This window comes from Tursiops truncatus, chromosome 13 (assembly GCF_011762595.2).
Source record: "Tursiops truncatus isolate mTurTru1 chromosome 13, mTurTru1.mat.Y, whole genome shotgun sequence".
NCBI classification, from domain to species: domain Eukaryota; kingdom Metazoa; phylum Chordata; class Mammalia; order Artiodactyla; family Delphinidae; genus Tursiops; species Tursiops truncatus.
The window spans coordinates 23,582,347-23,603,380 of record NC_047046.1 but is presented as its reverse complement, the minus strand read 5'-3'; the positions used below and the strand labels follow the sequence as shown (position 1 = coordinate 23,603,380).

General features: G+C 51.0%; 1 protein-coding gene across 8 annotated transcripts in view; it reads right to left on the bottom strand.

Moving 5' to 3' along the window:
• LOC101330241 (E3 ubiquitin-protein ligase RNF185) overlaps positions 1 to 21,034 on the bottom strand; it is an 85,453-nt gene that overhangs the window by 22,139 nt on the left and 42,280 nt on the right. For 6 of the 8 annotated variants that reach the window (XM_019950110.3, XM_019950109.3, XM_019950111.3 and 3 more), the window contains one exon: positions 20,894 to 20,993. In XM_019950110.3, the coding sequence (XP_019805669.1) occupies positions 20,894 to 20,993 (100 nt within the window). Of the gene's footprint in view, positions 1 to 1,803; positions 2,033 to 2,283; positions 2,717 to 20,893; positions 20,994 to 21,034 lie in introns of those variants that run through there. The other 2 variants (XM_019950113.3, XM_004324038.4) reach the window with 2 other exon arrangements.

The following is a 21,034-nucleotide window of genomic DNA, read 5'->3' as shown; positions in this document are numbered from 1 at the left end:
TGAGTGCGACCTGCCAGGCATGGGTGCCGGGGGTACAGAAATCACATCTTTCATCCCCGGCTCCCTCTTCCTTCCCCTGCGCACTGTCACGCCAGATGATGTCCCCGTGGAATTTGGTTGCGTCACTCTCCTTGCAACCAGAGCCCCAGAACTCCTGTGTGTTCAAGGCCTAGGGTCAAGGACTCAATTTGTTCCATGAATCTCGTAAGGGTCGTGTTCAGGAGCCCAGGAAGTCCAGTCCCTATGCTCTGCAGAGGAGGAAACTGAGGCCCAGGGAGGCGTCAGAGGGCTGCCATGAGGACATCCTGTAGTAAAGGAGAGGGCTGATGGCAGAAGCATCTTTCTGACCAGGCAGGGACAGTGGTGACTGATGAGACTGCTACCTGGGAGAGTGGAGGGTCTGGGTGGTCCCTCCTGTGGGGCACACAGCCCCATGTGTGGCTAGCTCTTCAGAAGTGGCTTCAGGAATGTGGCCTCCCATTTGGGGGAGGGGGCAGCGGAGAGGGTCTATGGCCAGTCAGTCAGTCGTTCCCGCCCCCCTCCAGCTGGCCAAACAGAGTTGGGGGGAGAGCTGTCAGGTTGCCCAGAGGAGCTGGGGCAGAAAAAGATAAAGGACAGGCAGACCTGGGTGGTTTCAGTGGCCTGGCCCTCAGAGGTCCAGGATGAGAGTTCATTATCTGCTCTAGCTCCTCAGAAGTTGTGTCTTGTCCCTGGAGATTAAAAGGGGCACATGTTCCTGCTTCTAAGGGAACGACCCCTCCCCCAAGCTGCCTACCCAGGATTAAGAGTAAGAGGGATTAATGAGGCCCTGGCTTAACCCAGTGGCTACTTCAAACACTTGGCATCTTGATTCCACATGGTACAGCTCAAGATCAATTCCCACTGGCTCTGCAGAGGAGAATCTCTGCCATCCCTTCATATGCCAGGCACACTATGGGGACCCTTTTTCTGCTCGAATCTCTCTGCTTCAAGAGGAAAGCAAACCTGAGAACGATCCTGTGGGGGATACATGCAGGGGGAGGTGCAGCCTCCTGAGGATGAGAGAAGAAACTCAGGAAGACAGATGAGGCAGGCCAGAGAGACCCCACAAGTTAACTATGTTGAAACCAGTTGCCACATCTGTAAAATGGGGATACAAAACGTCTTGAGGCTGTTGAGAGATCAAAGGATAAAGTACATAGCAGGATGCCTGGAAGAGTTAGCCCTGAGGACCAGTTCCCTCCCCCCTCCCTCAAATCCAGGGGTTTCCCACCACTCTACCAGGGTCTAGTAATTCCCAGAAACCACATGGTGTTCTGCTTTTCTGCCCAGGGCACAGCCACCTGACTATGTATCCCAGCAGCGAGTTAGGGGCAAGGGGCTGGGTTGGGGAAGCCAGACGACCAGGACCATGGGTGAGGGGGAGGCAGACCTTGGAACAACAGGCTGCTCCCAAAGAATGAAAACAAGCCCCACCCCAGCCAGGAATGGCTCCATTCAGGAGGGACCCAGAGGGCCAGAACCCCCCTGGGGAGTTTCTGTTGGAGGGGGGGTGGGGCAGAGAGCAGAGAAAGGCAGGTCAGAGGTAGAGAGGAAGTTTCCACATCTCCCTTTGAAAAGCCCCACAGAAGCTCAGGCCTGGGGACCTGGCAGGCACGAGGGCCAGCCCCACAGCTCAGGATACTCCAAAGCCAGCTGCCCCAGTCTCACTTGCCCAGGCCTTTCCCCAGCAACTGTACTCATAGGGAGCACAGGAGCCCTTAAAGGCCAGAAGCAAAGGTGCCTGCCATTAAGAGAACAAACGTGTATAGTGAGAGTGCCTACCGTGGACGGGGCTGCCCACACCCAGGCCTCGCCAGCTTCCATGCTGTTTGGCAAAACCTGCCCATCCTGCTTGTTGGGACAAATTCCTGGGCAGGCGGCACAGCCTGCAGGCAGGTGAGACGTGTGAGAGCTGGAAGAACAGCACCCTAGCTGTGCTCTTCCCCTGGAAGCAGTAACACCAAGAGCAGGCCGGGTCGGCGGCACCTTTCAGAGGCTCTTCCAGGTGTGTCTGGGAAGGAAGGAGAGGCCGAGCTCCCCAGGAGCTGCCTTCTGGGCCCACCCCTCACCTCCCATTCCCAGCACATGGGGGAAGCCTTCGCCAGCCTGGTTCTGCTTGGAAGCAGCTTCCACTGGCTTCTGCCTGACACACGGTCAAAGGACAAGTGAAATCTGAGAAGCAGATTCAGGGAGGCATCTGCCCTCCCCTCAGGACAAGGGGCCCAAAGAGGAGATGGGAAGAGGACTCGGAGCCCAACTCACCGGAAGGGGTCTCTGGAGGTGAAGTAAGCCTGGACGGACAAGTAACTCCCCATCTTCTTCCCACATCAGATACACAAGCTCAGCTGCAAACCCGTCTGGGAGGGCCTCTAGCCGGCAGACGGCCACCATGACAGGCCCGGGGCTCCGGCACTGCTGGCTGTGGGCTGGCTGCCCGGCTCACCTCTCCCTCTGGAGGGGCCGGAGAGGTGTGAGCGCTCTGGGCCCCTTGCCCCCCAGCAGAGACCCGCAGGGGCTCATGGCTGGGATGCTGCCCCCCAGTTCTTGGAGGCTGGATGGCCCCTCAGGACTCGGGAGAAGCACCTCTCTGCGGAGGCTACACGCACACAAGGATTCTTGGGCAGGGGCCGGTGACTAGCCAGGAAAGAGGCGCTGCTGTCAAGTTAGCCTTCTTCTCCAGCCCCACCCCTGCCGGGGGAAGGAGGGAGGAAGGGGAGGGGCTCCGCGCGGAACGAGGTGTGTGGTTGGAGCAGCTATTAGGAAACAGACCTTGCAGGCAAGGGGTGGAGCTGAGCGGGAGGGAGGCTGCAGGCTGGCGCCGCAGACAATAACCAGGAATGGCTGGGTGTCCGTCCCTGAGCTCGGGGAAGGGCAGGGCAGGAGAGGGGGTGAGCACATCTGCCCCAAGTGTCCCCAGCCTGAAGAGCCGCCCAAAGGACGGTAACTCTGCTCGGAGGTGAAGAAAAACACAGAAGACCAGCTCCAGGCCAAGCCACACCCACCCCCTAAAGTGGGGGGCCCTCTGGCAGGAGAGGTTGGTCCAGAGACCCAGGTCCAGAGAGCTGCCCTCTGGGCTGTCTGCTCTGGGCTGGCATCTACTTGGTGCTGGCACTAGGGTCCCCATTCATTCCTTCCCTCTGCCTGGCCTGGAGACTGCCACTCCACTTCTGGGCAGAGCTGCACTGTGGATGAGGAAACAAGGCCCAGGGTGTTAACTGACACCTGCTGTTTCTCCGTGTGGCAAGCACCTGTATGACACTGTCTTATTTCTCTGACATGGGAGTTATGTCCATGGTATACACAAAGAAAGTGAGGTACAGAGAGATTAGGTAACTTACCCGAGGCCAAAAAACTAGTCAGTGGCAGGGCTGGGATTTAAATGCAGACTCATGTGACTCTAGGGCTGAAGGTCTCAGCCCTGAGCTTCATTCTGCCTCTTCAAGGGGAAAGATCTCTTTCAAAGCCCTCCTGCAAGTAGGAGGAGCACAGAGCCTGTATCCCAGGTCACCTGTCCCCTCTCTCTTTCTTTCTTTCTTTCTTTCATTCATTCATTCCTAGAATGCCAGCCATCGGCCTCAGCAGGCAGTGGTGCTTCTTCCACGGTGACCATGGTAACCAGGCTTCTCAAACTGAAAAACAGGGCACGATGGAGGACAAGGCCCATGGTGTCTGTGGGGATGATTGGCCAGGTATCTGGAGTGGGGCCTGCCTGAAGAGCCCCAGCTGCAGGACTGACCAAACGAGGGCCCACCACTGGGAGAGCCCCCAGAAGACGTAGGCACGTCCAGAACTCATTGCTGGACTTGAGGGAGCGACACCAGCTCTTTCCCACCAGGCACACACTCCTCTCCACTGAAGTCACCCTGTCACTATGACAGGAAAGCCTGTGGCGAAGGTGGTGGCTGTGTGTCAAGGGAGCCTTTTCCCATTCCTCTACTGACTGGGCACAGGGATAACGAGTGTGATAAGAGAGGGTGTTTGCACCCTGTTATAAGTTGGCATTTATCGAGCACTTAGGACGTTCCAGGCCCTGTGTTAAGTGCTCTGCATCTGTTATCTATCATACTTAAATGGCCAATCTACAGGGTAGATGTTATCACCCCCACTTAACAGATGATGGAACTGAGGTTTTGAATGGTTGTGTCACTAGCCTGAAGACAAACAGCTGGTAAGTGGGGGAGCTGGGTTTCAAATCCAGTAAGAGCCGGGGTTGGGACACTTTTTCTGTAAAGGGCCAGACAGCAAACATTTTAGGCTTTGCAGGCCTACACGAATACAGACTCTGTCACTGCAGCACGAAAGTGGCCATATATAAAATGTAAACAAACGGATGTGGCTCTGTTCCAATAAAACTTTATTTATGGACACTGAAATTTGAATTTCATGTTACTTTCATGTGCCACAAAGTATTCTTTTGCTTTCCCCCCTCAACCACTTAAAAATGTAAAAATCACAGGGCATACAAAAACAGGCGGTGGGCTAGTCTGCTGACCACTGCTCCACAGGCAGCACACTCAACCACACCGTTTCCGGCCTCTAATCATGAAGACCAGCCTTTGGCATTATTGCAGAACTCAGCCACGTCTATCTCCTGCCACACAGACCCCACACTCCAGCCCCAGAGGCAGCCAGCAGGCAGTGAGCACTGGACGAGGGCTCACCCTCACTCACCCTGTCCCAAGCCCTATGTGCAGCACTTACAAGCATAAGTGAATTTTAACCCACACCAGCAGGCAGTCCTGTGATCGCCCCCTTTTTACAGAGGAAGGAACAGAGGTACAGAGAGTTTAAATCCCTTGCCTGAGGTCACCCAGTTGTACACGTGAGAGGTGAAGCCAGGATTTGAACCCAGGCTGTCGAACTTGAGCTCTACCATTGCTATGTTGGAGCCCAGCCTGGGCCCGCAGCCAGACTGTCTGGGTTTGAGTACGACAAGGCACTGCACATAAGCCCTTGGCACAGAGTTTGGAACACATTAAGGGTTGATAAATGTTAGCTGCTAATATCATTAAGACTATTGTTACTACCACTATGGGCTAGCTATGTGGCCTTCAGCAAGTTGCTGCCCCTGTCTCAGCCTTGGTGAGGTCTCTAAATAGCTGCCAGCTTCAATGTTTTTCAGCCCTATGAGGTTGCAGAGGGCTCCTTGTTTTCCTTGGGTCTCAAGTTGAGTTTAAACGTCTTGAGCTGGCCCTGAGGGGATCAGGATCCTTGCCTGGGGGCCACACAAGAGCCACAGAGGAGGTGGGGCAGAGTGGAAGGGTGGGGGGAACAACACACAGTATACCGAAAGGCCGGCCCAGATGAGAGCTGGGAGCTCTCTTTCTTCCAGTGACAGAGCCAACTATTTCTCACCAAAAATCTATTATGTTCTCCTGTAATTCGATCAGGCAAGAAGGGGGCCCCAAATTAAGTCTGGAACTAGCAAATTATCTTCTAATTGCACCCTCTGATTTCCATCTGATGAACAGAGTGTGGATGGAAGAAAATGCAAGCCACAAAGAGACGGGGCCAGGGAGCCCATGAGCATAACTCCTCTTGACATTTCACACAGCTCTGCTGTTCCAGCGGCGGCGGGTGCAGTGAGTCGGTGTCTAGGAATGCGAGCAGGAGGCTGCAGGCGCTCTCCATCCCCCCTACTCCCCTCACAAAGGACTCAGTGGGTGGGTGGGTGTGTGGGGAACTAGTGTAAGGACCTCTCAATGCCATAAAACTGCCTCCCCCTGGAAGAGGTGTGGCTGCCTCCCCCAGTGCTGACCTGAAGCGGAGGCCCCTCCAAGGTGGAGTCCACTTGACCCCTATAAATCCAGACTGCAGGAGGAACCATGAAGGACGCAAAACCACCAGACGTGAGAAGCCGCTGGCTGATGAGACTCAAGCGTGTGGCTCCTCAGGGCCAACTTCAAAGGCCTCCAACCCCCCCAGAACTGGGAGGCGGGAGGTCACAATGGAGGCTGTACTTCCATCCCCTGCCCCTGGATACTGGTTCTGGGTGGAAAGCTGCTCTTCTAGGTACCAGAGCAGCTGGCACAGGATTCAGAGGCTGCGGCTGCCAGAGGCAACTGCAGGGATCCTTGGACTGGCAGTGACGGACGGGATAAGATGGCAGGGGAGGTACTAATCTCCTGCACATTTCACAAGTTGGAAACCTGGAGGAGAGCCCAGCAAACTGACTCCTCGGAACCAGCTGAGACACTGGGCTTCAAGGCGGCTGCGAAGCTGGCAAGGACAGCCGTCAGGGCCAGTGGCCGCAAGTGAGTGCTCTGGGGAGCAGTGGTGAATGAATGAATCACCCCAACCTCTTCTCAGAAGGCAGCTCTGGTCAGATAACCTGAAGCCCAAGGAACTGTGTCCGTGTGGGGCCCTCTACTGGCCGGGAGGACTCCATCCAGGGATGGGAGCTCGGAGACCTTGGAAGGGGAGCGGCGTCATCCTCATCTGCTGTTTTTCTTGCCTCTGCTCCCCCTCAATTCCAGTTCACTTTCCATACTAAAGCAGCAGTCAGATGAGGGTCCCAGCAAGTCTACTGCTAGAAATTTTGCCCAGAGAAATATTCCTACAAACGTGCCAAGACCTGTGTCCAGCATGGTTTCATGCTGAAAGATGAGGAATAATCCATGTGCCCATCAGCAGGGATGGGCTACATGCAATCTCACTTCCACGTGACAGAATACTACGCAGATGTTAAGAATAATGAGGTAGGGGCCTCCCTCGTGGTGCAGTGGTTAAGAATCCGCCTGCCAATGCAGGGGATACGGGTTCAAGCCTTGGTCTGGGAAGACCCCACAGGCTGTGGAGCAACTAAGCCCATGTGTCACAACTACTGAGCCTGCGCTCTAGAGCTCATGAGCCACAACTACCGAGCCCATGTGCCACAACTACTGAAGCCCACGCCTAGAGCCTGTGCTCCGCAACAACAGAAGTCACTGCAATGAGAAGCCCGCACACCGCAACAACGAGTAGCCCCCGCTCGCCACAACTAGAGAAAGCCCTCATTCAGCAACAAAGACGCAATGCAGCCAAAAAATAAATAAATTAATATTTAAAAAAATAATAATAATGAGGTAGATCCTAGGGTCCTGAAGCAGAAACTGTCCTGGGTAAAGTGTTACGTGAAAAATCCAGGCATCAGAGAGAGTGTGCAGTATGATCCCACCATTTCAAAAGTCTATGCGCGTAATCCTTAGAGACCACCTGGCGGACTCTACCATGTGGCTGTTGGTTTCTCTTCAGGGTAGTGAGACAAGCAGCATGGAGGAAATAGCATTCATTTTCTACCTTTTAATACTGCTTACATTTTTTCTTACACTTAAGTGCTGCTTTTTAAAACGATAAAGGACAAAAACAAACAGAAGTCCTGGGACCTCCCTGGTGGTCCAGTGATTAAGAATCCACCTTCCGGGCTTCTCTGGTGCAGTGGTTAAGAACCTGCCTGCCAATGCAAGGGACACACGTTCGAGCCCTGGCCCAGGAAGATTCTACATGCCGCGGAGCAACTAAGCCCATGCGCCACAACTACTGAGCCTGAGCTCTAGAGCCCGCAAGCCACAACTACTGAGCCCACTTGCCATAACTACGAAGCCTGCGTGCCTAGAGCCTGTGCTCCGCAACAAGAGAAGCCACAACAATAAGAAGCCAGTGCATCGCAACGAAGAGTAGTCCCTGCTCACCGCAACTAGAGAAAGCCCGCGCACAGCAACGAAGAGGGAAAAAAAAAAAAGCAAACAAAAAGAATCCACCTTCCAATGCAGGGGATACGGGTTCGATCCCTGGTCAGGGAACTAAGATCCCACATGCTGTGGGGCAACTAAGCCTGTGCACCGCAACTACTGAGCCCGTGAACTCTGGAGCCCGTGCGCCACACCTACAGAAGCCCGTGAACCGCAACTAGAGAAGCCAGCTCACCGCAATGAAAAGAAACCCACGTGCCACAACAAAGACCCAGCGCAGCCAAAAAACACAAAAGTCCCATGGTTTAGAGTAAACACCTTCTCACGTGTTTTTCCTAGTGCTCCTGTCCAGAGGCAAAGGCTGCTTGGGTGCCCTGCACTCAGGACCCCCAGGGCTGTCTCTCCAGCGTCCCTCCTGGGGTCACCACTCTGGCCACCTCCTGCCCCACTCTACTTCCTGACCTGGCCACGTAGGCTCTCCCTGGGCAGTCCCAAGCCTTTGCTCCCTTAGCTCCTGTAGCCTCCTCCACCTCCAGCTGGTGACTGTCTCCTCCTTTTTTTAAAAATTAATTAATTTATTTTTGGCTGCGTTGGGTCTTCGTTGCTGAACGCAGGCTTTCTCTAGTTGCGGTGAGTGGGGGCTACTCTTTGTTGTGGTGTGCGGGCTTCTCATTGCGGTAGCTTCTCTTGTTGCAGAGCATGGGCTCAGCAGTTGTGGCTCGCGGGCTCTAGAGCACAGGCTCAGTAGTTGTGGCACATAGGCTTAGTTGCCCCGCGGCATGTGGGATCTTCCCCGACCAGGGCTCAAACTCGTGTCCCTGTATTGGCAGGCGATTCTTAACCACTGCGCCACCAGGGAAGTCTGTCTCCTCCTTTTTCCAGGCCCACCTCCAAAAGAGCACTCAGTGTCCTCTGGAAAGGGTTTCCTTGACACATCCCCAAGCACATCACACACAGGAGGGGCTCGGAGCCCGTACCTGTTTACCTCCAGATCGAATACATGAGGCCCACCCCTGACATTTGCAGATGCCTAGTAAATGATTCAGGACCCCCATTATGAGCAACTTCTAGAGTGGTGATAACTAAGGTTTACAATGCGTTTTCAATTTACAAAGGGCTTTTATGCTCATCATCCAGGTTAGTCCCTGCAATAACCTCAAAAGGAGTACATGCAGCACAGACAGGGCAAGGGAAGCCGAGGGATGTTAGGTAATCCATCCAAGGTTACTGCGGGGAAGTGCAGGACTGAGATTAAAAGCCTGGTTTGCTGACCTCCAATCCCATGCCCCTTCCTCAACAGGAACCCTAATGAGGCATTCAGGAATCCAGCCTCTCCAACACCTACCCAGGGCCCTGAAGTGCTGGGTATGCTGAACTCCTCCATCTGACTTCTCTAGATTTTCTGCCCACATTCTTATTGTCAGGATATCATGAAAGCAACTGCCTTGTGGGAATCAAGAGGGTCTCGTGACCAACAACCCAGTGAAAACATGAAGTCAGGTCTAACAAGTCATGACTGATCCACCACTGCTGAATCCTCGTGATCAGCCCCCTTCCTAAATGCTCACTGTCTACCTATTCCATCATCTGCAAAATTCCACAGAATTCCACCAGAATTTGTCCACAAAATCCCATTCAGAATTCTGTGAAGGAGTCAAGTCAGAAGAATTCTAAGTTCACTTTTTCCAGGATCTCCTTTTTTCCTCCTTTTTGAAAACTGGGCCAGTTAGCGACCTCCATTCTTATTTCACTATTAGATCCCCAATGCCTGGTACACGGCAGGTATGGAACAAACTATACTTGGGGTATTACCCCATCTCCACGGTTTTTCAAAAGTAACTAACTGTTGCTGTGCCAATAAGGTATCCCCGCTTTTTCTTCCTTCAAAATATTAGGAAATAATTTTTCCAGTCTGAAAATCTAAACACATTTCATGTGGCTGGGTACCCTCATACACCTTGGGCTTTCTATACTCCCTTCCGAGTTTCAAGGGACTGGACTATATCTCTAAGGTTCTCTCCAGATTTCCAGGATACCTGATTAAGCTGGATGCCAAGGACTGTCTTTTGCCCTGTGTTTGTTAACACGACACCATGTTCCAGAAGTCGTGGACACTTGGCTCCCTTTCTGTAAAACACTGACCGAGCTCCATGAGCCCCACACTGGGGTGGGCTTGTTCTCATACACTTTCATTTAATTCTCATAACCCTGTGAGGTTGGGATGTCATCTCCTTGTTATGTATGAAGAACTGAAGTCCTAATAGAAGGTCATTCAAGGTTACAGGTCTAGGAATTGGCAGAGTTGGGATTTAACCCAAGACTTTGGATTCCAGGTCCAAGACACTAAAGTTGCCTCAAATAACTATTTTATACTTGCTATTTGATTTACAGTGGTGTTTTTAAGTTTGGTCGAAAGAACTGCAGCATCGGACACCCCTGGGCAGCTTGTTGAAAGTGATGATTCCTGGACCTACCCCAGGCTGATATAATAATAATTGCTGAGAGCGAGCCCAAGTATTGCATTTTATAGAAGCCCCGGTGTTTCTGATGCAGACTGAAAGCTGAAACCACCGCTTTCCTCTTTCCTGTGTGCTCTTCCACTTGATTCCACTCTACTCTCACACGAACCCTGAGAAGCAGGCAGCACAAATCACTAGCAACCCCTTGTTACAAATGAGGAAATGACTGCAAGGCAGCTTGTTCATCTTCTTGTTCTGGATGCAGCTTAAGTACAGAAATGTTTGGTGGTTGACATTCTGTACAGCCTTGGCTTGCTGGGGACTTCCACCCTCCTGGCGCTGTTCTTACTCATGTGTAACACACAGTAGCTGCCTCTGTCTTTTTTTTTTTTTTTTTTTTTTTCAGTACGCGGGCCTCTCACTGCTGTGGCCTCTCCCGTTGCAGAGCACAGGCTCCGGACATGCAGGCTCAGTGGCCATGGCTCACGGGCCTAGCCACTCCGCGTCATGTGGGATCTTCCCGGACCGGGGCACGAACCTGTGTCCCCTTGCATCAGCAGGCAGACTCTCAACCACTGCGCCACCAGGGAAGCCCATGCCTCTGTCTTTTCCTCACTGACACCGCAGTGTTGCTCAAGGTACAGTGGGAAAAGGTGACTCCAGAATATAGGGTCTTCTCATGAAAAGGCAGCCTTTGGAACTGAAACAAGTTAACAAAACAAAACGCAAGGGCTGACAAAAACAAAAACAGCCGGTGCTGCTGCAAGAGTCAGTGCTACTGATGGGAGTGGAGTGGGGCACCCCCTGTTCTAACCAGGATCACCACCGGGCCGCCTCAGCGAGGCAGGACCAGAAGGTGACTGACACGTAAGAGAAAACCACCCTAATTCAAACCTGAAACCTGGCTTGAGGTACTGGGAGGTTTTTCCTGGTAATAGGGAGGAGTGTGGAGACAGAGAGCTTGTTAGCACCCTTCCAGCACTGCCCAAGTGAGGAGGGATTCTAGCCCTTGTGGGAAAACTACAAGGCAAATTAGCACAGTGGGCTGGGCAGTGCAGAAGGCATGCCATCCTTCAAGGCTGCAGCATTGCTGGTTTTAGCTCCAGAATGACATTTATAGACAGAGATCTTATTCTATGCCCCCATTTCAGAAAAAGAGCTCTTGCCTGGGAGAATACTGCAGAACAAAGATATGGGGATGACGTGCACTGGAAGGGCTTTATCCAAGTGTCAAAAGAGAAAGATGGTTGTTCGATAAAAACATGATTCGCCCAACAAGCACTGAGTGCCCGCTGCGTTCTTGGCACTCTGCCGAGCTCTGGGAAACAAAGATGAACTGGATGTGGCTCCGGACTCAGAGAATTTCATACTCCGAGACTGATGTTAGACGTGTAAGCAGATACTGACAGGGCCACGACTGAGGTTATACAAGGAGAGTAACAAAGACAGAGAAAAATGCTCCTCTGATTGGTGGGGAGGAGTGTGGGTGCATTCGGGGAGGCTCCTCCACAGAGGACTGGCTGCATCGGCTGAGTCTAACAGGCTGATCGCCAGGCAGACAAGAGGCATTCCACCTGAAGGAACAACATGTGCAAAAGCACTGAGGCGGAACAGGGGAAGGTCCATCCGCCGCAGCACAGGGCGCATGTGAAGAGCGAGCAGAGGGGAGGCTGGGATGGGGGAAGAGGGCACGGCAGACCACCAAGAGTCAGGTCACCCACAGGTGGTGAGGAGTTATCAGAGGTATTTAAGCAAGCAGAGGCTCCCAATGAAGAAAACACAAAGCCTGAAACACCAAAGAGAGCGCTGGTCCTTAGCTGCCAGTTCCTCTCCCTGAACAGGCATTTGTCTCAAGTCCACAGCTGGCTGTGTGTACATCCACTGAAGCCTGCTGGCCAACCAGTGTTCTCTAACAGCAGACCACGGCTTCATCCTCAGGCCACGTCTCCACTGAGGTGGTCCTTTTAACACCTGAGATTTGCCTGCATGAGCTGTAAAAGAACAGGGTCACAACTCCTTTGTAGATAATTATCCACTGTTGCTCTGTAACACTAATATTAGAAAACTGAATGTTTAACATTCAGTGTCAAATGCTGTGTTTACACATTCTTCCCCTGACTGCACAGGGAAAGAGTGCTTTGGATACCTTGACAAATCTCCGGGAAATGTCTGGCAGAGAAGACCTGAAAATCTAACCTGGCTGACAACAAACTTGCTGTGTGATCTAAGGCAAGCCATTAAACATCTCTGGGCTTCCATTTCTTCCTCTGTAAGAGGAAGGAGTTAGGTGAGCAAAACATTCTACACCAGTAGGTCAATGCTGAAGGGCTGTGGTCGGAGAAACGCTGACTGGCTGAACACCCAGAGACCTCTTCAAGGCTAGCGTCACCTTGGTGAATCCAGGACCCTAATTCAGGCCTCATTTTTGACCTTTTAGGTCCAGGAACAGGACTTCATAGTATCCAGAGAGGTGCAGACATTCTAGGATGTGTCTATCCTAACCATTTATTGACCTCTGTCCATTTATGAATTGGCCCTTGAAATCAGAACACCACATCCCCTGTACAGGTGCTGCTCCCTGATCCTTCCTGTCATCAAGAATCCCAGGAAGCCGAGTTAGGCATCAGAAGGCTGCACTGTGAGCATGGACTTAAAATACAGGGAAATGAGGAGCCATGGAGAGAAATTTCGTTCTGGCAGCCATGAGCTAGCCAAATCAGCCCCGCCTACAACAAAGAACACCCTTCTGGTGACTAAACCCAGATTCAGTATCTCTATGTGGACATACTTCTAGTTTTGCATACTTCTAGTTTTGCCGGACTTTTCACTGTTTCACTGTTGGCCACTCATTATTCTACTGGTTTTTAAACTAATTTTTAATTGAAAAAAAATCATTACTTCTTTAGATATGTAACAATCACCAATTCACGTACTATTCAGCCCTGGCAGACACTGGGCTCCCTGGGAGCTACTAACAAATGGCTACCAGTCATGGGCACTCACTCTGCAAGCCCTGGTCCCACCAGGGCCACGCATGGCTTCACTCACTCACCCCTCACAATAACATGACGAGGCAGGCACTAGGCTACTTTCTCCATTTCATAGATGAGGAAGCAAAGCACAGAAAGGGTAAGTAACTTGCCAAAGGTGCACAGCTAATAAATGGCAGGACCAGGATTCTAACCCAAGCAATCTGGTTCTAGAGTCTTTCTTAACTACCACACAATACTGCTCTTGTTACACACAGATCCAACTAGTTTAACTCCCAGAGGACAAACTTCATTTCCAAGTTCTTGGGGAATCGCCAAACCATCCACCCCCTCCCTGCCATAAATCACCCACAAGTAAAAGATACTTTTTTTCCCCACTTTATACTCAATGGGCATCTTTAGCTAATGCCATCCTTCAAAGATTTCTAAAAATTTGAAAAACAAATACATTAAAAAACTTGCGATTAGAATTGGGATTTGTCAGATTTCAGGACAGTTCATAACTAGTTTGGGCCATAGTTGAACATTTCTCTTTCTCTCTCCAGGGCTTGCTCTTGTCTGGACTGTACCTACAGAGTACAGCTCAAGACCTGCTGCTGGACAGGAGGACTCCTGGGTCAGCCTCTTTGGCTCCTTTGGGGCCAGAAGACAAATCATTCACTTTTCACTCGACACTTGTAGGCAATTGTCCCAAATAACCCAATGTCTGGAACCAGTTCCTCCCTGCCATTTACAGTAACTGCAGCCACGGTGGCTGCTAAGGGAAGTATGTGGGGAAGGGGAAGGGCAGGGAAAGGCCTCACTTTCATCACATCACTTGGCCACCCCAGGCAGTTCATTCAACAAATATCCCTAACATGCCAACATGTGCTCAGTGGTGACACATAAAGGGCAAAAAACCCTGTGGTCCCTGACCAAGTTATGCTAGCATATTAGAGACCTCAGGATGTCACTAAGGAGATGAGCAAATGAATAAATGTGAGATTAAACCCACAAAAAAAGCTTCAAGGGAAGGTCTATGAAAGCATAAAACAGGGGCCACAACCTATTCTGTAACTGTTTCCCTGAGACATCCGTTCCTCATCCAGGTAAAGACCTGAAGGATGAGCAGGTGTTAACTAGGCGAAAAGAGGGTGAGAGAGCATTCCAGGCAGAGGCAGCAGGATCAAAGGCCTTGTCAAAAGGAAGAAGGGCGAGTTTTGGACCTGTGAAGAGCAGCAAGGCTGAAGTAGAGGAAACGGGAGGCTATGGGGTGAGGCCAGACCATGGGGAACTCTACAGGCCACAGAAAGGACTTTGGCCTTTATCCAAGAATGCTGGAGAGTCGTTGAAGTGTATGAGGACAGAGAGATGACAGAGTGTGACGTGGTCAGATTTTTTTCTTTTTCTTTTTTTTTGGGGCACGTGGGCCTCTCACTGTTGTGGCCTCTCCCATTGCAGAGCACAGGCTCCGGACGCGCAGGTTCAGTGGCCATGGCTCACGGGCCCAGCCGCTCCGTGGCATGTGGGATCTTCCCGGACCGGGGCACGAACCCGTGTCCCCTGCATCGGCAGGCGGACTCTCAACCACTGCGCCACCAGGGAAGCCCAGATTTTTTTTCTTTTTAAAGACCACTCACTCTGGTCGCTCTGTGGAGAATGTATTGGGGGTCCAGAGTGACCATGGACAGTTAGAAGGCTACTGTGGTCATCAGGTGAGGGATGATGGTAAACTGGAACACGGTGGTGATAGGAGAAATGGAAAGATGTGAACGCATTCAAAGTATAATCTGGAGATAAAACTGACAGGCTTGGATATAAGGATGAGAAAGAAGAGGTATCATGAAGGACACCTGGGTTCTGGCTTGGGCAGTGGGTGGATGGTGGTGCCATTCAACAGGACAGGTTACGATGGAAAAGGAGCCAGTTCTAGGGGGAAGACTGAAGGCCCAGCTGGGTCTGAGATGCCTGCAAGACCTCCGAATGGACATGTGAAGTTAACAGCAGGATACTAGTCTAGAACTCAGTGGAGAGGTCTGGACTGCACACCGATTCCATCAGTATGTGGAGTATGTGGTCATCAGCATGTGGAGGACAGGAGCCATGGGGGTGGGTAAGACTGCCCAGGGAGGGAACAGTGAGCCCACCTGGAGGAACGGCAATGTTTCAGAGCTGGATAGAGGGGGGTAAGCAAACTGGAATGACCAGAGAAGTGGGAGGAAACAAAGGGGGCATGGAATGTCAGGGAAGCCAAGGGAAGGAAACGTTTCAAGAGTGACCGAGACACTAATAATAAACGCTAACATATATTAAGTCTTAATTACAGCCAGGCACTCTGCTGAGGGCTTTGAATACATGTTCAAATTTAGTCTGCACAACAACCTTTTGAGGTGGGAACCATTTCACTCTTTTATAGATGAGGAAACTGTGGCAAAGAAAGGTTAAGGCGGTGACTCATGAGGAGCTGGGATGGAAACTCAAGCAGCCTGACTGCAAACTCTGATTCACCTGACTACCTCCAGGGCAGCTCGGGAGGCCATACAAGATGAGGACTGAAGAGTGGCCAGCGGACGGACCGCTGAGTCTATCCTCTGGGACACCCCCAAGGGAATGTTCCAAGGGAGAGACAGAATGGAAGCCAGACTACAGCCCATTATTAGGAACGCTCCAAGTTTTGACCTGTTTTTCAGCTGTCTGAGGGAACCAACTGGGAGATATGACCAGTAGGTCCAATCTGTGTCCCTGACAGCAGCTAACTGGGTGCTTTAATACAGTAGATGATGCACAAAATGAAATGAGAACGGCTCAGGAGCACAGTGTTGCTACATGCTGCTGCTGACCCTTTACATCACCCCATCCTAATGTTTTCCGAGTGCTCTCTGATGTGTTACCTCCGTGATCCTCACAACGACTTCATGAGGTGGGTTACTTTCACCACATCTTAGAGATAGGAAACTGAGACTCATCACAGCTAAGGAACTTGCCCACAGTTACACAGCTGGCCTGGCTCAGCTAAGGCTCAAATCCAGGTCTTCTGACTCCAGGTCTAATGTTCTTTCGTGGGAGTCACAGTGGAAAGAAGACCCTTCTTTGGAGCCAGAGAGACCTAACTTCGAGTGTCAGCTCTGTGTGACCCTGGGCAAGTTACTCTACCTTTCTGGGCCTTCCTGTATAAAATGGGGTTGTAGGGTTACCATGAGGGTTGAATCAGATAATCTAAGTGAAACTCCCAATACAATGCTTAGTAAATTATCAGTCGTCCATCCCTGGCCCCACCCCCACCCCCTCCATCTCTGCCCTGCACAGCCAATGTGGGGCTTCTATGGGGTCTTATTTTTGTTTTTCCAAAGAACAGAGCAGGATTAAGGCACATTGAAGGTCACAAGCTGCTGCTACATATTAGAAGTCCCACTCTGTTCATGCTGGAGTCCCTTGTCGGGGCAGAAGAAGGCCCAGGTGTTTGTCCTTCCCCTTCCCTGCGGGGCAAGCCCCAGGCCCCAGGCATCTATCCAGCAGCCAGCCTTAATGACCTGCTGGCTGGCTGTTTCCTTAGAGATAAACTAGACAAACTAGAATCAAAGGCTTTTGGGTCAATAAACAGGACAGCAACACCAACAGTACAACAGCAGAGGGCAGGGTTGCCCCACTGACTCCCACGCCAGGAGCCAGAGACCCAGGAGAAATTTAACAGCACTTTTACTGACACTAGAGTTCATGAAGCCTTTGAACCAATGTCCTTCAGTGCTATCTGACACCACCAGTGTGTGGAGGGTGATTTCTTTTCACCCTGAAGGCACAGAAGAGGAAACTGAGCCTCAGGGAGGGTAAATGACTGCCCTAGTCAGGAATGCAAAGACTCTGGTAAGCAAGGAGTCAGGATGCCTGGGTTCAAATCCCAACTATGCCAGTTACTAGCTCTGTGACTGTAGCAAGTAACCTCCATTTCCCTACATTTGTAAAATAAGTAAGACCAGTACCACATTAGGTTGTTGTAGGAATTAAATGAGATAATGTACGTGACATACACTTAGGACAGTGTCTGGTGCAGAGTAAGCACTCAATAAGTGGTACCTGTTACTGTAACTATCATTCTACTGCGCTTGTTTGGATGGGGGTGTGGGTGAGAAAATGAGCACAGCTTTCAGCACTGCAGAAAACACTGTCGTCAGCCAGCCCATTATACCACAGTCTCGGTCGCTACATGTGTGATTTCTTCACCGGCCTTTCCTGGAGTCACAAATTTAGAGGAAATGGTCTGTAGCTTGATGAAGTGACAACAGCTTTCTATCTGCATCATCCCTTTTCCAGAGCACCGCCATTAGGCAACACTTCTCCAAAGAGAAAGCTGTTCGCGATCCTGAGAAAGGAGACCCTGAAAGTTCCCAGGAGCCTTAAGAATGGTGGAGTTTCCCCTGTGATAATGCTGTCAGGAATCGGGTCAAACAACAGAGTTCCAGGTAGGGGCCATAAAGAGGCAGTTTTTCCCTCCTCCCACAATCTCTTCTCCTTGGCCAAACACCTCTGACTAGGGGGAAAGGACAATCAAGGACAATCGTCAGAAAACTCAAGTTTCCCTGGTTTGCCAACATGCCAAGAGACCAGGTCACCATTCATAGCTTCTCATTTTAACCTCAACTACAAACAATGTGCAGTCCGGCTGCTTTCCTGGCCTCCCCCAGAGAGAGGGAGCCAGTTCCTGAGAGCTTCAGAGAGAATGTCCCCAGCTCTAGAACCAATGGCACTGCTCAAGAAGGAAGGTCAGAGGTACGGAGTACAAACAGGCCCGCTGCGAAGGCTGAGGAGAGGAAACGGGAGGGCTGGTCAGCCAAGCATCCAGAGATCAGAGAGATCCTGGCTGGGCGCCCCAACTGCAGCAGCACAATTACGGACTTCCAGGAAGTACGTTAACTGGCCTCCAAAGTACAGCCCCAGGTCCCAGCCGTAAGTGGTTTCCTATTGTCTGGGCACCTGAGAATCTGGCGGAGGCAAGAGGCAAGATTATGTATGTGGCTGCAGACAGGGGATGGGCTAGTGTAAGGAGAAGGCAAGGGGAGGAGTTTTTTTTGTTTTGTTTTGTTTTTTTGTGGTACGCGGGCCTCTCACTGTTGTGGCCTCTCCCATTGTGGAGCACAGGCTCCGGACGCGCAGGCTCAGCGGCCATGGCTCACGGGCCCAGTCACTCCGCGGCATGTGGGATCTTCCCAGACCGGGGCACGAACCCATGTCCCCTGCATCAGCAGGCGGACTCGCAACCACCGCGCCACCAGGGAAGCCCCGAGGGGAGGAGTTTGAACCAAACCCCAGCAATTTCTCCATTCAATATCCAGCCCCACCCTGTGACTAGGAAAACAAAGGTATGGGGGAAGGGTAGAAGAAAAGTCATTTCCTTTATTGTAACTGGAGCCCAGCTGGGTAAGAGTGAGGCTGGAATGGAGTCAGGAAGAATGAATTACTTTGGGTAGCACGGAAGGAGGGTCCTGCTTCTAGCAGGCCTGCACCCAGACACTGTGAATTCATCAGAGAATCACGGATAAGCTGAGGTAGAAGAGACCTTAAAAGACTATTCAGGCTAATGCCTCAGGCTCCTCATAACCCAGGTAGCTTCTGTGGCCAGACAAGTACAATACTTCCCAACCCTGAAGATATTCCTCCAATTTGGGAAAAAATCGAATTGGCTCCAAAGCAGCCAACCTCCCCAGGGCAAATCACCAGGCTCCATCTGAGGGCTCCATGCCATCCAGTTTTCGTGGGAAAGCTCAGGAGTCAGGAGATGCATCCTTTCAGTAGAGCTGGATCAGAAAGGCTCCATCCTTGAGGCAAAGCTGCAAATAAGAGACTGAACCGAGATGCTCTACTTCCCCCACAGGCGTGATCTTTGACTTAACTGTGCCAGGGTGGTTCAAAGTTAACCTTAATCCCCAAGGCTCCACATCAGATGACCAATGAGTGTGTTAAGAGAAATACACATAGGCATGCAGGTATATATAGACACACATTCACAATATAACATAAAGTGACAACTGCCGATTATTAAAGGTTTTCTATGTGTCAGATGCTATGCTAGGGACTTTACATAGGTTATCACATTTAATCCTCCTGAACAACCTTGTGGGATGAGTACTATTCTTATCCCTATTTTACAGATGAGGTACCTGAAGTTCAGGGAAGTCACCTACGGTCAGTTAATAAACTGCAAAGCCAGGATTTGAAACCAGTCTCTTCCATAGCCTGAACTCTTTCCCACAAGGATAATGTGTCTTACTTCTTTATGAGCATGTATTTGTGTGTCTGTCTCTTTTATACATACACACACACACACACACAGTGCACTCTAACAAGTAGCATCTTCAGTTCTAGGGCCAGCTCTTTTCATCCATGGCCTAACTTTTTGACTTTTTGGTTTCAGGCCTTGCATCTGTGATATGAAGGAGTTATATCATATAGTAGGTGGTTCTTCTAGTTATAGGAGAATCCAGAAATCCCAAAGATTAGCTTGTTCTACCCATTCCTGCTTATTTTGGTTAGAAGATATTCATACAAATAGGAAAACGGCAGGAACAAACAAGACCGTATGGGTTGGAGGCCAAGGAGAGCCTCAGTCTGGGAACTCTTTGGGTTCTGATGATGCTCGTTTGCCTCAGTTGTAAAATGAAAAGACTAGCCAGAGGCCCCTGCAGCTATGATACTCTGCTCCTATCTTACTAAAAGGCAAAGTAAAAGTGGAATCAAATTCCCTGAGGGTAACCAAGGAGGAGTAACCAAAGCAATCAGATCCACAGAGAAGACTGGAGAGCTCTGAGTTAGAGCTGAAAGGGCAGAAAAATGTTCCAACTCTTCCAGAGGCCAGAGCTCTCCAGGCCAACCCCCCACGTAATTCCCTGGGTGGAGACAAGTGCTTAAAGGTCAATTAAATTTCTTGATATCAGCACAGGGGATGCTTTGCAACATGAGCTGTGTGCGGGAGCTGGAGTTTACAGCACATGGTGCCCGGCTACGGTCTGTCTCATTCTCAGATCTTAGCACAGCCCTGCCACTTCAGACCACGGGGAACCACAAATGCCCACCCAGCCTCCAACGAGGAATGACCGCAGGTCAGGCGCTGTGTTATGCTCTGGAGAATACAAAGACAAGCTCCCACTCTCAAGGATTCCAACCATTCAGTGGGTGCCTACCATGAGCTGGACCCTTGGCATATATGACTTCATTCAATTTCAACAAGTCTGTGACAGAGATGATTAACACCTTTATTTTCCTGATGAGGAAACAGAGTCTCAGAGAAGAGGAACAAATCTGACATTAAAGTCTGTTATTTTCAAGAAACCGAGCTGCCTCCAAACAATAATCTAAGAGCTATAATAAAGTTAATAACAAAAAGCAGGAAACTAGGGAGGCATCCGTGGTGAAGAAGAGCTGGCTCTGCCAGCTGCACTACAAACAACCCTTGAGGCAACCGTGTAATCAGCAGTGCAGGCGTGGGAAAGTCGCTCTTTCTCGGCCTTGGTCTCCTCACCTATAAAGTGAGGGTGCTGGGACACCCCGGAAAGGTCTCCTCCCATCCCAAACCCCCCAACTCTAGCTGCACCTGGCCCATGTGTGGCTCTTCCACTTTCACCTGGTGTTTGCTCACATGCCCTTCCTGGGCATATCCCTTTGCTCCCTGAGCTCCCCCAAAATGGAAACTCTCTAGTAGGAAGCTTGTTTTGTATTTTCCAGAAGATGAAATAGTGCCTGGCCTGTAGCGCACTGGCAAAGACAGGGGTGTGGACCCACTTACCGGAAGCAGGAGCTGTGCCAGGCTTCGCTGACAGTCCTGTACAGCCTCTGGTTCAGAGCGACATGGTCTCCACAGCCCCGACACCTCCAGGCATCTTCACCTGCACACAAAACCAAGGGGCTCAGAGGCCAAAGAAGCAGG